This window comes from Petromyzon marinus, chromosome 10, assembly GCF_048934315.1.
Source record: "Petromyzon marinus isolate PM22_M1 ecotype Great Lakes invasive population chromosome 10, UKy_Petmar_22M1.pri1.0, whole genome shotgun sequence".
Lineage (NCBI taxonomy): Eukaryota > Metazoa > Chordata > Hyperoartia > Petromyzontiformes > Petromyzontidae > Petromyzon > Petromyzon marinus.
This window is the reverse complement of record NC_133676.1, coordinates 9,403,547-9,419,472: the sequence shown is the minus strand read 5'-3', so window position 1 is coordinate 9,419,472 and position 15,926 is coordinate 9,403,547. Positions and strand designations below refer to the sequence as shown.

At 46.5% G+C, this 15,926-nt stretch overlaps 1 protein-coding gene across 1 annotated transcript in view; it reads left to right on the top strand.

Moving 5' to 3' along the window:
* The window catches only part of LOC116940952 (uncharacterized), a 53,326-nt gene that overhangs the window by 25,005 nt on the left and 12,395 nt on the right, over window positions 1-15,926 (top strand). The window contains exons 3-4 of the mRNA XM_032951385.2: window positions 1,942-2,063; window positions 6,748-6,906. Coding sequence (XP_032807276.2) covers window positions 1,942-2,063; window positions 6,748-6,906 — 281 coding nt within the window. The remainder of the gene's footprint in view (window positions 1-1,941; window positions 2,064-6,747; window positions 6,907-15,926) is intronic.

Sequence of the window (15,926 nt, the reverse complement as noted above, 5' to 3'; positions counted from 1 at the left end):
GTGTGACAGTGAATGTGTATGTGTGTATGTCTTTGAGCCTGTATACACGTACGCATACGTGGGAGCGAGTGAGGGTGTACATCTATACGTGCTATAAGGTGTTCGTGCCAATGTGTATTTGTGTAAGTGTCTGCGTTTGTACTTGTGTGTGTGTGTGTGCGAGACGGAATGCACCTAGAGCCCACCCGCCTGGGTTCTATTCCCGGTCACGGAGAACACCAGCGGCACGCGTGAATTGAACCTATCTCACGCTTCGCGTGCGTATACGTAATCACTGGGGAAACAAAGACGAGCGGGCGTGGTGCTGGCTTCGCCACGTACGTCCGAAGAAAGGTGTTCCCCAACAGTCTCAAGGGCCATATACCGGGAGTTGTGTCTGCCGTGTGTCTGTGCAGGGCATGTGTGTCTACGGTACATGTACGTGAGCGTGTGTGTGTGAACACACGTGTTTGTCCATTAAACACGCGTTTCTAGCGTTTTCGGACACAGTAATTAACATCGATGGCACGCGGTATCTAAACCCGGCTTGTGCCTTCACTAGATCGACTCAACCTTCAACGAGTACCTGATGCGGTGTGCAATCATCATCCCTGCGGGGGGGGGGGGGGGGGCACAAGCAGTCTGGCGCGGTGCTGACCACGCTACTATCGTCGTGTGCCGATCCGGCCTTAATAGATGCTCGCTAACAGCTTTTGCCCCCTTACGACTGATGAAGTGGGGAGGTGTTTCTGTGCGCGTGTGTGGGAAGCGGTAGTGTAGTGGTTAGTGCGCTGCGCTACGAACTCGGCGACCCCAGTTCGATTCCCTCTCACGGCCAACACCAGTGACGATAATTATCTGAACCATTCCTGGGCTTCCCCTAGGTCGACTCAGCCTCAAATGAGTACCTGGTGCGGTGTGTAAACATCGCCACTAGAGAGACAAAGGCGGTCAGGCGTGGTGCTGGCCACCGACCCCCTCGTGTGCCGTTCTGACCTTCATAGGTGCTCGCTAACAGCACTTGCCCCAACAGTCTGTTACAGGCTATACGGGGGATATTTGTCTTTGTTTGCATACTGCACTCACCGCATGGCCGGAGCGATTGCCCATCGCATCTCATCGCGCAGTAATGACATTCTCACCGCAGCAAATGAGACAAGCGGGCGCGAGTGACACCTGCTGAGTGGCGTTATAAGTATTGGTCTATTGCTGTCCCATTAAAGTATGACATCGGTATCACTTAAAGTGCGCACAGCGATATATGCATATATACGTATACACATATACGTATATACACATATACCTACAGAGGAAAAGGTCCTTCCGTTACGGGCTGACGTTGCCGGGGCAAATGCTGTTAAGCGGATCGAGTGTAAGGGCAGATCGAGCGCAGAAACGGGGTGGTGGTGTGGCATCACCGCGGAACCTCTGACTGTCTTGGTCTCCCTGGTGCTGAGATGGCACTTACCACTGATGTTGTCATTGGTTGGAAATTGAAGCTAGATAGCCGGATTCGTGGCACTTTGCGCGACCCATTGTCCCACCGCTGCCTTGCAACAACAGCACACGATACATTATTGTAGATTATTATTTGTTTCTAAAAATGTGTTGTTGTGATGTTCTGACCCGCCCCTATTGGACATTAGTGAAAAAGAGCAATTATAGCCCATCGGATTGCTCCAGTATAAATACATATTCTGATTCTGAGATGTAATATTACGTTTTAGTCCACCATCCCAAGCCATCTCGAGCCATCTCGAGGGAGTGTCGTTTTGTTTTCTTCCCAGCAGTATTTACTTGACCAGGAAAAAATATCTGTACCCGGTTTCCACCTTCACGAGGCTCGTCGGCAGAGTCGGACAGAGTGAGCGACGACGTTCGTATTTGGTGATCGCGTGGTTTTTTGTTTGGTTGCTTGCTCGGGATGCCTTCAAAGCAGACGGGTTGCGCCGTGTGTCGCAGGGAACCGCATGTACCTCCACCCAGACTCGCCCAACACGGGCGCGCACTGGATGCGACAGGAAATCTCCTTTGGAAAGTTGAAGCTCACCAACAACAAGGGCGGCACCAACAACACGGGACAGGTGAGGCGCACGCACGCACGTACCGCACCGGACAGACACACACAGACACACTCCGCGGGCCAAGAGAGCTCTCACACCACCCGCAGAGGTCGACTCACGTACGTGGCGGGACATATTTACGACGGTGGTCGCTACGCTACACGTGGCCTCGTGATTCAGCAATGTGGAAGGCAGCAGCGAGGTTTGGTGGATCGCGCAGATGTCGTGAAACCTCCGATACCGTAGAAGCACATAGGTAGCCATAGCCTGGCTCGTCGTAAAATGGCAGTACAGCAAGTGGATGAATCTCCATCTGTTTCCATCTGTACAAGACAGGGACAAAGGGTTCCCCCCCCCCCTCGCACTGCTCCGGTTTCCTCCCGCAAAGTATGAAACGTTGATTACTGGAGTTGCTCAAACATCCCAGTATATGACCACAGATCTTGGACAATTGTTGTCCCCGGTTTCTGGCTGCCTTCCCGCTTCTCTGTGGTTCCCTGTGCCTCTAATACACGAACAGAGGCTAGCACACCATACCTGAAGTCAGCCACCTGACTCCATCAAGTGACGAACACCCCTCGAAATCTTCTACACAAAATGGACGAACACACATCCCTGGTAGACTAATACACGTATCGAACACATCTAACAAACAAACGTACCTACCTTAACACACCTACCAGGCTAATGCTCATTTTAAATGCACCTACAGCACCTATAATACGTCACATGCCTACGCGCTTACTTAGAGCGAACCGACCTAACGCGCCTCCTGCATACATCAACACTCTACAACATACAACTGGCCTTCCTAACTCGCTCACTATACGTGGAACTGTCGTAGCACCGTTAACTTAGCTGACTCACCCACTGCACCTGCTGCTACACAGACATCTGTACCTTCATCATTGCACCCACCCCCCCTCCCCCCCCCGAGCGCATCGCAGATTGGCAGCTTCGCAAGCTCGCGGTCTAAACCCCGCACGCGTGCATCCACGCGTGGCTTTGCGGAGTGTAGCGATGTGATTCCACGCGTGTGTGTGTGTGTGCGTGTTAGGGGGATGGCTGGGGTGGGGTGGGGGGGAGTGGTTGGCGGGGAGAGTGGAGGGGGGGGGGAGTTATTTAATTGGGACCGATCCATTGCCGCACAGGGGTGAGAAAGGCGCCAGCCGAAGCGGAACGGAGCGTGGTGAGAAACGGGTTGCGGACTTGTAATCGCGCCTGCGAACCCACCCCCACTCTCATAAGTAAACCACTACCTCCCACCCCTAACCCTCTCCTTGTCCTCCTCCCCACGCCACAGCCAGCACCGCCCCGCCCGCCGCATCATCCCAGACCCTACGGTGCGCCCCATCGCTACCCATTACACGCACACACAGATGATGCGGCCAGCCTCTACCCTGACATCCACCCCTCGGGAACTCCACGCAAGCGGCACTAAACACATTGTATCACGAAGCGCGTGTCTCGATCACGGGGGCCTTGAGGTGTTCGTGACGCCGCTTAGGCTAGGCGGGGTGGGGGCGGTTAGCTGAAAACTCAACACGTTCGTCAATGGCACTATGTGGCCTTGAAATAAAACGGATACACTAGGCGACGTTTCGAGCAATGGCCCTTCTTTAGAGCACATATACATGGAGGCCAGGAGACTCGAGTGGATTTTTTTTTGGCTAAATGTGTTTCAACATCTCACTGCGTGGACACCTTCGCCGTCGTGCCGTCCAGATCTGCGATGTGTTTTCCCGGTGTTGTACGAAATCGTGTCCGTCGTTTCGCTCCACGTGCTCAGAGCACCTTCGGAATTGAACATTCTTCAGGCACAACCCGAGAGCACATCGGAGGGGCAGATGGTAGGGCAAGTTCGCGATTTTTATTTTTAAATGTTGCAGATCGGTAGAGATTCCCTCTGGGTCTCTGGGAGAGAAAAAAATATTTTGGTAATACAAACATCAGAGATTACGTAACGTGGTGTCTACTAGTTTCGTTTGCGCTACCGTGCCCGTTATTTCTCTACGCCTCTTGCAATGTTTTGCTTGAAAAAGATCCACGTGTCGCTTAAATATAGATCTCGCCCCCCAGTACCATCATAATATTCACATTCGTAACGATGTGTTGGGTTTGGCGCAGGTGAGTTTTGATCCATATTTCGTCGCTCGTGCAAATTTGCGTGTGCCTTTAATAAACATGCGGTAGAATGCAGTGGTTAACACATATACTAAATCCCACCAATAATCATATTAAGTAACAAAAAATGGCTATTCTATTTGACGATGGTGTCCATACCCTGTTTCTCTACGAAGCGAAATATACGATCTAACTGTATGCTACATGACCATGACGTGACTATTGCATACTCATCATGCACACAACTGCATTCCTCATATTAACTAAATACGTTGATATTTCAAAATAATAAAAAAATTCATAGCGCTTTCATCCAAAGTCATAGCACTTAATTTGTCATCAAATGACATACCTAAACAATGCCAGTCGGGCAAAAGGTCAATGACGATTTCCTTCTTCCTCTAAGTGGGCGAATAAGCAACACATTGGAATGATGCTTTTGATAATTAATCATCACCCGTCTCCAAAGCAACGCCTATTGAATACTGACGGATTACCATATACATACTCTACTCCCTGGGTGTTGCTTGTGTCAATCCAGCCTGCACGGCCAGTCCCTATTGTGGATTCCACACGTGGAAGGTGGTTGCGGATTGTGATGGTCGGTCTGCGCCTCGTCTTACGCGGATAATCTTTTGTCTTTTACTCAAGTCCGGCTTGCGTGGAGGAGTAGGCCAAATATTCTCCTTAGAGGGGCTCTATCGAGTCCCATCGCTTGGAGGCCACCAGCAGTGGTGTGAACAAGCAATTGAAGGGCTGAACCTTTTATCCTGCTCATGTCGAGTTTTTGAAGTTAATTGAGCTATTTTCGATACTTATGTCCCCCAGACAGCCATCGCTTAGTAGGAGGTCGCTCATTATTTTCTGCCCAATTGTCTGGAACTCCCTTCCCCCCCCCTCCCCCAGCCGTCCGTGCTGTTGACTCTGTCCGTGTTCAAGTCCAGGCGCAGGACCTTCATTTCTCCCCTCTGCATGTGACCGCCCGCCTCTGTTTGTCTATAGAATAAATATGCCCACTGGTGTTCTACAGCGTATCGAGATGCGGTCGCATTTAGAAGCGATGTAAATCCACACCGTGATGTGTTTGTACGCGGTATTGCCTGTGCTAAGCCCTACTCGCGGCGCGCAATCGTTTGTCCCGCGAAGCACACAACGAGGAGGCATCGCAACTGAGATGGACAGCGATGGATGCACGCGACCACTCAATTGAACAAACAGAAAAACGCCAAAATGGTCAATGCGAATAAAAATTATGCACTACTGAACTTTCATTGAAGGAATGGCCATTGATTTATTGATATGATAAGATATTCATTAACGCAAGTGCTGATGTTGTATTTTAGTATTTCCTAGTTGGTTTTCTTTCACAAGCCTATATGTATACATCATACACCCCTACATAAATGACAACACACACATATGCTACATATGATAATGCCTTGCATGGCAATGACTCAAGGTCAATATTTCATGACCGGCAGTGCCATCGATATCTCCGCGCCTCGCCATCGCTTCCTTCCTTCTGCTATACGCCGTCGTTTTTACTAAGTCGACATCCAACTGGATCGAGGTCTTGCTTCTCCTTCGTCGCTGACCTCTGGGTTACCACTCCAGTGCATGTCTCGGTACCAGAACTGTCTTGCAATGTCATATCCCCAGCTCCCAAGTTGCTTACCCTATCCCCAGCTCCCAAGTTGCGTACCCTATCCTTCCATGAACGCCCTTGCGTAAGCGGCGTAGCAATCGAGTGTGCAAGCAGTGAAACTGCACCAGGACCCACGGGATGGAGGGACCCAGACGCCGGGTTACGAAGAACTGGGAGGTGGGGGAAGAATTGAAAAGGGTGTCCCGTTTCATTACTTGCACGAAAACTTTACTCACAAACAAACACCTTGAGAAAAAAAAACCCAACGCAGAAGATCCCTGCTTTTTATCTTCCACGAAGCTCATGGTGCACCATAAATCGCATCCCTACAAACCTTGACAAATGCGGATATATGATGTATAAATGGAAAATTTAAAACTCTCCAGTGTCCGTCTGCGGTCATCCAGAACAGAACGTGCAACTAATAACGACGCAATGCCCGATCCGCAAATACGAAGGAGACATCACCACGGCGATACACTCCTCTGCTCTTGTGGCAGTCGTCTGGCTTGACCACCTGAATGTGTAATTGTAGAGTTGTTGCGCTGCATCGACATCAGTCGTGCGAAATAAGTATGACGTGCACCAAGGCTCAAGACAACCACAATACGCCATTGCCTGCGAAATATGATAGTGAATTACATCGTATAAGCACACACATCTCTTGTAAGCAACGCATGCTTACATTAACACTAGTGGTGGGAGGTAAACGGCAAATTCTGATACAAGCACACGACTTTGGATATAAGCACACCTGGCCTTGCTCTGAAAGGATGTGTTTATTCATTAAAAAAACACGGTTGCTAACCACCGGACCAAAACACAAAGTGGCCAGCCACCAACAGCACTTTTACGTTTTACACACGTTCGTGACATCTGCTCCCCGTGCTCCCTACCACGGCTGCCTGCACGCGGATGCAATTCTTCTGTTCGCAGATGATCGTGTTGCAGTCCCTGCACAAGTACCAGCCGCGACTGCACGTGGTTGAGGTGAACGAGGAGGGCGTGGAGGACGCCACGCAGCCCGGACGAGCTCAGACCTTCACGTTCCCCGAGACACAGTTCATCGCGGTCACCGCCTACCAGAACACGGACGTGAGACGCCCCGCCAGCCCGTCGTTTGCACCAACAATCACATTTGTAAATGATGAGAAACCCCCCCCCCCCATCGTAATAGTGCGGGACTGAAAACCATAAGTTTCAAACACCACCACCACAAAAAAACGTGTAAAAATCATAGAGCGTATGTGCATATATATATGCAAAAACCCATTAGCAGTTCCTGAAAAAAATGCGCATTGTGGTCCCCTTTAACCAATGTTAAACTTGCACAGATTTACCGCTCTGAGTCAATCCGCTGATGGGTTATTTGACACAAACTTCAGCACGCTGGTCAGCGCCAATTGGTGACAGCTGGGAGCAAAGGTGTGAGGTGCGGCCAGGGTCTCGACGAGGATCGATTCACCTATCAATCGCCACTGGTGATAGCCAGGGCTGAGGCTGGAACTCAGCTGGCCGGTTAAACAATACAATTTGCAATGAAGTTTGTATTTATGATGCTTCTAAATTAGGTCACTTCTCAATACGCTTTACATATAGAGGGAATACAGTACATACACATCTGGAGACTTTGAATGAGAAGGGGAGTTTTGAGAAATGTATTCTAAGCAAAGAGAGGGGGGGGGGGGTAGAATTATATACGTTACAGTAGAATATTGTATGAAGAGAATTCTTAAGATTAGGAGAGTGCCAATGTATAAGAAAGTTGTAATCCCCTGGCATTGAACAGATGGTATCAGCAGTGTGTACGGCTAGACAAAGGGAATTCCAGACCACATGACAGCAGAAAAGAAGCACCCTCATCTTGAGCAAATATTTATTGATGGAGGAGTTTTACAAGTAGTGCAAAAAGTTCCCGCAATATCACTATATCAACAATTCTGGCGTTGCCCGTATTGTTGTGTTTAACACGGCCTCAGCACGTAATAAACGAAGCTGCACGTTCATCGGAGACAGAACAACTGGGTTCAACCACATTTTAAAATGGTTTTGCTACCAGAGTCACAAGCGCTCCGAGCTGACTGGGTGCCACGTGCTCGTGAAGACAAACTGGTTAAACATGCCCGATTCCTTATACACGTGACGACGAGGAAATGTGTGATAATAAAATTGGATGACTCCGTCTTTAATGAAGACAAATAACACACTCGAATTCGTTATTTTCATTCACCCTCATTTATTTCAAATCCCTGTTTTTTTTTTATAGACCGAACAAACCCGTTCCTTCCCTAGCTTTCCTGCTGAGCTTCTTGAACCAGGCCTCCTAGGTGACAAGGGAGAGATAGGGGTCGGGCCTCATTATTAGTTATTAATGTTCAATGATGGGCCCTCATAGATGACCATGGGTCAATGATGTGCAACTTTGTTTGACGTGGGACTTTGCGCAGCATTTGAAGACTGCAATGAAATCACGCACAGGAAAGTTGCTCCGTTTATTTTCATGGTGCAGTGGATTTTGTGAATGGGCTGAGTGGAGTGAAGTTGAGAAGTGGTTATGTTGGTGGAGTGGAATTGAGTGGTGGTTTGACAGATGGGGTTAATACATATTTGGATTGGTTTTCGTGGAGTTTAGACGTGATTGCTTTGGTGTAGTGGAGTTGACAGAGATTGGGTTAGTGTTGTGAAGTTGAGAGGCTGAGTTGTTGGAGTGAATTTGAAAACTATAGAGTTTTTTTTAAGTTGAATTGAGATGTGATTGAGTTAGTCTGCGGTCGAATGAAAATTGAGTCGATGGAGTTGCATTGGAAGAGGGTTTGGGATTTTGCGGGGTGGTGAGAAATAGAAATGGGGAGGTCGGTCCTGTGGGAAGGCAGCCAAGGGATACTGCGTGGGTGTAGACAAATTATCGGGGCGCATGTCATATACCATTCTCTCATTCCACTCCACACATTGCACAGAACGTATTGTGTCTGGATCTCACGTCAACTAAGCGAATGCCTATATATTCTTGGTTCTTTCGGTAAAGTCACGTTGAAGGGAAACAATAAAATAATAAAATATATATTAAACAATAAAATTTTCACGACGTTTCGACTGCAGCACAAGCAGTCATCATCAGGTGTGAAAACCACCGGCACGAACATTTGAAAGAAGTGGCGGTTTGTATTTATTTATTTTTACACGTTAGCACCACGGATAGCGATTTGACAGTTTGTTTAGATGGACGAGTCCATCTATGTTCGGAAAAGAGGAGGGGGGAGACGAAAAATTAATGTATGCTGTCGGAAAGCCACCGTAAGCGTGAACAATCAATTAAGACCCGAAATGGTTTATCAAATCCTTCCAATGATTGCTAAGCCAGAATCCATTTTCTCGGTTGAAATTGTCTCTGTGTTTGTATATGTGGATAGCCTCATGAACGAATCTCTCATGGTAGCCAGATGGCTTGCAAAGAACCTCTGTCTTGGAGAAGTCAATGTCAAGTGAGCCTACTGAATTATAACAGTGATCTGCCATGGCCGAGGTGTTGGTCCTACCGTGTTTAAGGTCTGCTTTGTGTTCACAAAGATAATTCTTCTGTGATGGATGGTGGTGGGAATCCGGTTTCAGATACGCATCCGTATGGGTAGCTTTCCTGTAGACAGAGTGGCTCATTGAACCATCAGGTCTCTTTTCTATTAAGACATCCAAAAAAGGTAGCTTGCCATCTTTTTCGACTTCCATGGTAAATCTGATGGCTGGGTGTATGGAATTGATGTGGTCGAGGAATTGGTCTATAGCACGCCGGCCATGTGGCCAGATGACAAAAGTGTCATCCACGTACCTCTTCCATAAGGTTGGGCGCCGAGTGGCAGTCTGGATGGCGTCAGTCTCAAATTTCTCCATGAAAATGTTGGCTATAACCGGAGATAGGGGGGAGCCCATTGGGGTGCCCTCAGTTTGTTTGTAGAAAGTTCCATTCCAAGTGAAGTATGTATTGGTTAAGCAGTATCTCACCAGGGGGTGTACCTCAGTGTTTAATCCTTGATGAACCAAGTCTTCAATGATTGCGATGGTGTCAGGTACAGGAACTTTGGTGAATAAGGAAACTACATCAAAACTGGCAAGCAGGTCGTCTGGGGACAGGGAATACCCTTGATTGTCGATACCAAGTGAGTAGAATTTTGTATCGCAGAGGTGGTTTTTCAAGTGAAAGGCCGCACGATTTCAGACAGAAAACGAGCCAGTTTGTGGGTGGGGGAGTTGATAGTAGAGACGATGGGACGAAGGGGTGTATCTACTTTGTGTATTTTTGGTAAGCCGTATAATCTTGGTGGCCTGGCAGCAGAAGGTTTCACCGAAAACTGTTTAGTTTGATCAATTAATGCGGTTGAATCAGAAATTATTTTGATGGTTTGTGTGATGAGGCTGTTAGTGGGATCTCTTTATATTTTTGTATAGCTGCCATCGTCGAGTAATTATTTAATTTTGTTGTTATATTCTATTTTATCATTGATGACAATAGCATTGCCCTTGTCGGCTGAGAGGATTACAATGTCATCCCTCTTTTTTAATTTATATAATTCAAAACGCTCATCTTTGCTGAGGTTGCTAGCTATGCATAAAGTAGATACACCCCTTCGTCCCATCGTCTCTACTATCAAGTCCCCCACCTACAAACTGGCTCGTTTTCTGTCTGAAATCCTGCGGCCTTTCACTGGAAAAAAACACCTCTGCGGTACAAAATTCTACTCACCTAGTATCGACAATCAAGGGTATTTCCCTGTCACCAGACGACCTGCTTGTCAGTTTTGATGTAGTTTCCTTATTCACCAAAGTTCCTGTACCTGACACCATCGCAATCATTGAAGACTTGGTTCATCAAGAACTAAACACTGAGGTACCTCCCCTGGTGAGACACTGCTTAACCATTACATACGTCACTTGGAATGGGACTTTCTACAAACAAACTGAGGGCACCCCAATGGGCTCCCCCCTATCACCGGTTATAGCTAACATTTGCATGGAGAAATTTGAGACTGACGCCATCCAGACTGCCACTCGGCGCCCAACCATATGGAAGAGGTACGTGGATGACACTTTTGTCATCTGGCCACATGGCCGGCCTGCTCTAGACCAATTCCTCGACCACATCAATTCCATACACCCAGCCATCAGATTTAACATGGAAGTCGAAAAAGATGGCAAGCTACCTTTTTTGGATGTCCTAATAAAAAAGAGACCTGATGGTTCAATGAGACACTCTGTCTACAGCAAAGCTACCCATACGGATGCTTATCTGAAACCGGATTCCCACCACCATCCATCACAGAAGAATTCTCTCATCAAGACTCTGCACCATAGAGCCCAATACATATCCGACCAGGAACACATAGGCAGTGAACTCAAACACATACACCAAGCTCTTAAGGCGAATGGTTACTCCGACTATACAATCCGCAAAGCTATCACTCAAACCATGAAGAAGGACCCTCTTGAGGAGCCTTTCAAAACCATCACTTTACCCTACATTGCGGGGATCACAAAAAAGATCTCCAAAAACTTGAATAAACACAAGATCCAGGTCCGTTTCAACACATTACATAAAATTCGTGATCTGGTTCCGTCTGTAAAAGATGTGATTCCGGACATACAGTACCCTGGTGTCTACAAACTAAGTTGCCTCTGTGGTAGTAGTTACATTGGAGAAACCAAACGACATGTCTCGGACCGCATTCGTGAACACAAAGCAGACCTTAAACACGGTAGGACCAACACCTCGGCCGTGGTAGATCACTGTTATAATTCAGTAGGCTCACATGACATTGACTTCTCCAAGACAGAGGTTCTTTGCAAGCCATCTGGCTACCATGAGAGATTCGTTTATGGGGCTATCCAAATATACAAACACAGAGACAATTTCAACCAATAAGATGGATTATGGCTTAGCAATCATTGGAAGGATTTGATAAACCATTTCGGGTCTTAAGTGATTGTTCACGCTTACGGTGGCTTTCCGACAGCATACATTAATTTTTCGTCTCCCCCCTCCTCTTTTCCGAACATAGATGGACTCGTCCATCTAAACAAACTGTCAAATCGCTATCCGTGGCGCTAACGTGTATAAATAAATAAATAGATACATACTGACCGCCACTTCTTTCAAATGTTCTTGCCGTTGGTTTTCACACCTGATGCTGACTGCTTGTCTTGCAGTCGAAACGTCGTGAGAATTTTATTGTTTCATATATCTTTTATTATTTTATTGTTTCCCTTCAACGTGACTTTACCGAAAGAACCAAGAATATGAATCACTGCAGTCACGAAAGCTTTAAATTAAAATTCAAGCGAATGCCGTTGCGACTTTGGGGCTCAGGGACTCACGGGAAAAATATCGCCCTCATTGAAAACGTGACTTGTACGTATTGGGCAGCCCTGCAGCGTGTGTCACCTGTTCTTAAGGGGGGCGGGGGGGGGGGGCGAGGGGTGAATGTTAAATAAACTTGAAACCAATGTGAAACGCAACACAGGGATGTGTTGCGTGCATTCCATCCACTCTGCCTCTCACCCCCTGTGTGAATGAAGGCTGCGACGTCCACCGTTAATTGTGCGAACAAAAAATGTGTGCCAACAATTCATGCGGTGACTAAAACTGCAGAAGGGCGGCTGAGCATTCAGCGTGGTGGTGGTGGTGGTGGGGGGGCTCAGTTAATTAGCAAGTCCTTATCGCCAGTAAGCAACATCCCTTAATAACTTAATACCGTAGTTGATTATTTGTTCGCGGAGCCCAATTGGAACAAACTCTTTGGATGGTGGTGGCTTGATTTGTTGGCATGCGTGGATTATTATTTGTACAGCATGCCCAATATATTTGATGCCGTTTAATTGCACTGACCTTCTCAAACTCCATCTCGCTCCCCTCCCCACGCATGATCGTCTCCCCTTGTTTATCAATGTCCCCCATTCACGTGCGCATTGCGCAACGTGCCAGACGATTCGTAGACAATCGAAGACGGACCGTGGGGAGTCGCACTGATTGACGTAGTCTTAATAATGCGTGTCGTAGGCACCGACATACGCGCCACATATCATTACTTACTGGAGCACCATGACAGTCTGCCGTGGCGTGATGATTAGCACACTCGCGCTTGCAATCCAGTGGTCACTCGTTCGATTTGATCTCCTGACGTTGGCAATTGAAACAATGTGCAAGTTTCTTAAGTATCCCCGCCTTTGTCTACCCAGCAATATAAATTGGTAAATCACAGTCGACTGGCAGATCGCGTGTACTGTAGTTGGATGAAGTGTGGGTAATCTTGATTTGAAGCTTTCGTGACTGTAGGAATCCATACACTCTGGTTCTTTCGGTAAAGTCACGTGGGTAGAAAGAAAAAATAATAAAAGACAACACGACGTTTCGGTCGCAACACAAGCGGCACAACAGCAGATATTTTTTTCGCACCTGAAGACAGCCGCTTGTGTTGCGACCGAAACGTCGTGTTTTCTTTTATTATTTTTTCTATCTCCGTGACTTTCCCGAAAGAACCAGAGAGTATAAAGTGTGGATACACCCGCCTCTTCCGAGACGCCTGGCCGGAGTGGACGAGTAGGCCTAAATAATCTTCCCATGATATACTCTCTAGAGGTTGTCTTTTAGAGGTCATATAACTCTCACTAGGGGACACCCGTCCGCCAGCATTGTAAAGAGCAATACAATGTAGAGCTGCACCTTTACAATAAAGAACAACAAGACGAAGCGTGTTTGGAATTACAGAAGCCGCTTACAGTTTAATTAGCTCGTGCGTTAATTGCTCATCTTAGCTTCCAAGTGGCGCGAGATAATTTCTAAAAACCCATTTTGCTTTCCTCCCCTGCGAATGGGGAGAAAAAAAGCACCCCCACGGCTTACAGAGATGATGTATCTCGTCTCATCTCACCGCTTCGCATCACGCCCTGTTTCACTCATGAATCGGCACACAGTCGAGTTGCCAACCTTTGCGGGGAAAAAAAAAAACCGGGACATATCATGGGAAGAAGAATATCTCCCAATGTCAAAAGGGAGGGGCGGGGGGGGGGAACTGCATGTAAATTAATTGTCTTGAGTGGTGTATTATTGCGCAACTGACAAAAACAGGGGGGGGGGGGTGGGGGTTAATCTCCCGGGAAGACTTCCACATTCCCTCGCCTGGTATGCAAGAGGTCAGGGGGTTGGATCCCTACCCTGACGCCTGTTTATTTTGACTTTAAATGTTCTCCCCATGATCGCGTGGATTTTTCTCCGGGTCCTCTGATTTTTCCCTCCAGGGTTAGAAACATGCTTTTGGATTATTTAGATTATTTGGCTGCTATAAATTTCCACACGATAAGCCACTTCGTTGAGCTATCATTTGTGGCCAGGTCGCTTCTGAAAAAGAGCTGTGTTGCTGAGTGGGCTTTCCCTCGTAAATTAAAATAGTTTAGTTTTTTTGTGTGATTTGCTTAACTTTCTTACACTTTGCACTCCTTTAGCGTTTTGAATTGTTTGTTGTTATAACTTTCTGGCCTGCCTCTATTGAATATCTGTGAAAAAGAGCACTATAGCTCATCAGATTCCTCCAGTATAAATAAAGATTCTGATTCTGAAATACAATGTCAAGTGGCAACCCAAGTACAGAGATGAGATTTGTGGAGATCCAGTCTGTACGTATATCATATAACATGAGTGGTTATCATTGGCTATGTGAAGTCCATGGTTAAAACAGGAAGCAAAACTAATTAAGCTTTCGTGACTGCAGGAATTCATATTCTTTGGATCTTTCGGGAAAGCCACGTAGATAGAAAAATAATAAAAAATATCACGACGTTTTGATCGCAACACAAGCAATCGTTATCAGGTGAATAGATATGGCGGGAGAGCTGCTGAGGCAGGATGTTATATAGGTTTGAGATGGGTGTAGCCCAAGGGTCATAAGCAAAGTGGGCGGGGCTAGAGATGGAATTTGCATGTCAATGTAAGATCGGAGAGCTGAGCTACCTCCATGACGACGAAGCTGTGCAGGTAGCCATTGTATTTTGAGATATGAGCATGTCAATGTAGGAGAAACGAAAACCACCGCCACATCGAGGAAAAACGAGAAACGGTGGCTGTGTTAGTGAGACATTTAGCCTGTTAATGTAAAGATATTTAACCTGGTAATATAACTCAGAGTCGAAAATAACTGATAAGCAAAGTGGGCGGGGCTAGAGATGAAATTTGCATGTCAATGTAAGATCAGAGAGCTGAGCTGCCTCCAGGACGACGAAGTTGCGGAGGTGGCCATTGTATTGTGAGAGATTAGCATGGAAATGTAGGGGAAACGAAAACCACCGCCACATCGAGGAAATCGTGCAGCTCTCCTGCTATATTTTTCCTGCCTCAGTAGCTCTCCCGCTATATTTTGTCACCTGATGACGATTGTTTGTGTTGTGATCGCAAACGTCGTGATATATTTTTAATTTTTTTTCTATCTATGTGGCTTTACCGAAAGACCCAAAGAATGTGCATATACTCTTCGTTTTTTTCGGTAAAGTCACGTAGGTAAAATAAAATAAGTTAAAACAACTAAATTAAATCACGACGTTTCAGAGGCATTACAAGCTTCCGTCTTCAGGTGGAACAGTCACAGCAAAATAGCTCTTCACTTGATACAGCTATTTTGCTGTGGCTGTTCCACCTGAAGACGAAAGCTTGTGTTGCCTCCGAAACGTGATTTAATTTAGTTGTTTTCACTTATTTTATTTTACCTACGTGACTTTACCGAAAAAACGAAAGCTTCAAATTTAGAATATGCATATAGTGTACATATTTACATAACATGTAGTAGTATAATTTTTTTAATCAGATTATAAAGTATATGATTATGTCCCAGGGCTTCCTTACGAAAATTTGACGCTACATTCATGAGAAAAAAATACTAGAAAATAATTCCAAGATCACTCCATTAATGTCACTGCTGAGTATGACTCCTAAGTAACGTCGCTAGAGCGCTATTGAACGATTTAAAGTAATGTTTTTAAAAAAAAACATCACCAACTAAGGTTCCAACTCGTGTTAGAGAGCCCTGGACACGTAGCTTAGTTACACATATAGCGACGAGATGAAGAGCCGTTTCCTTATA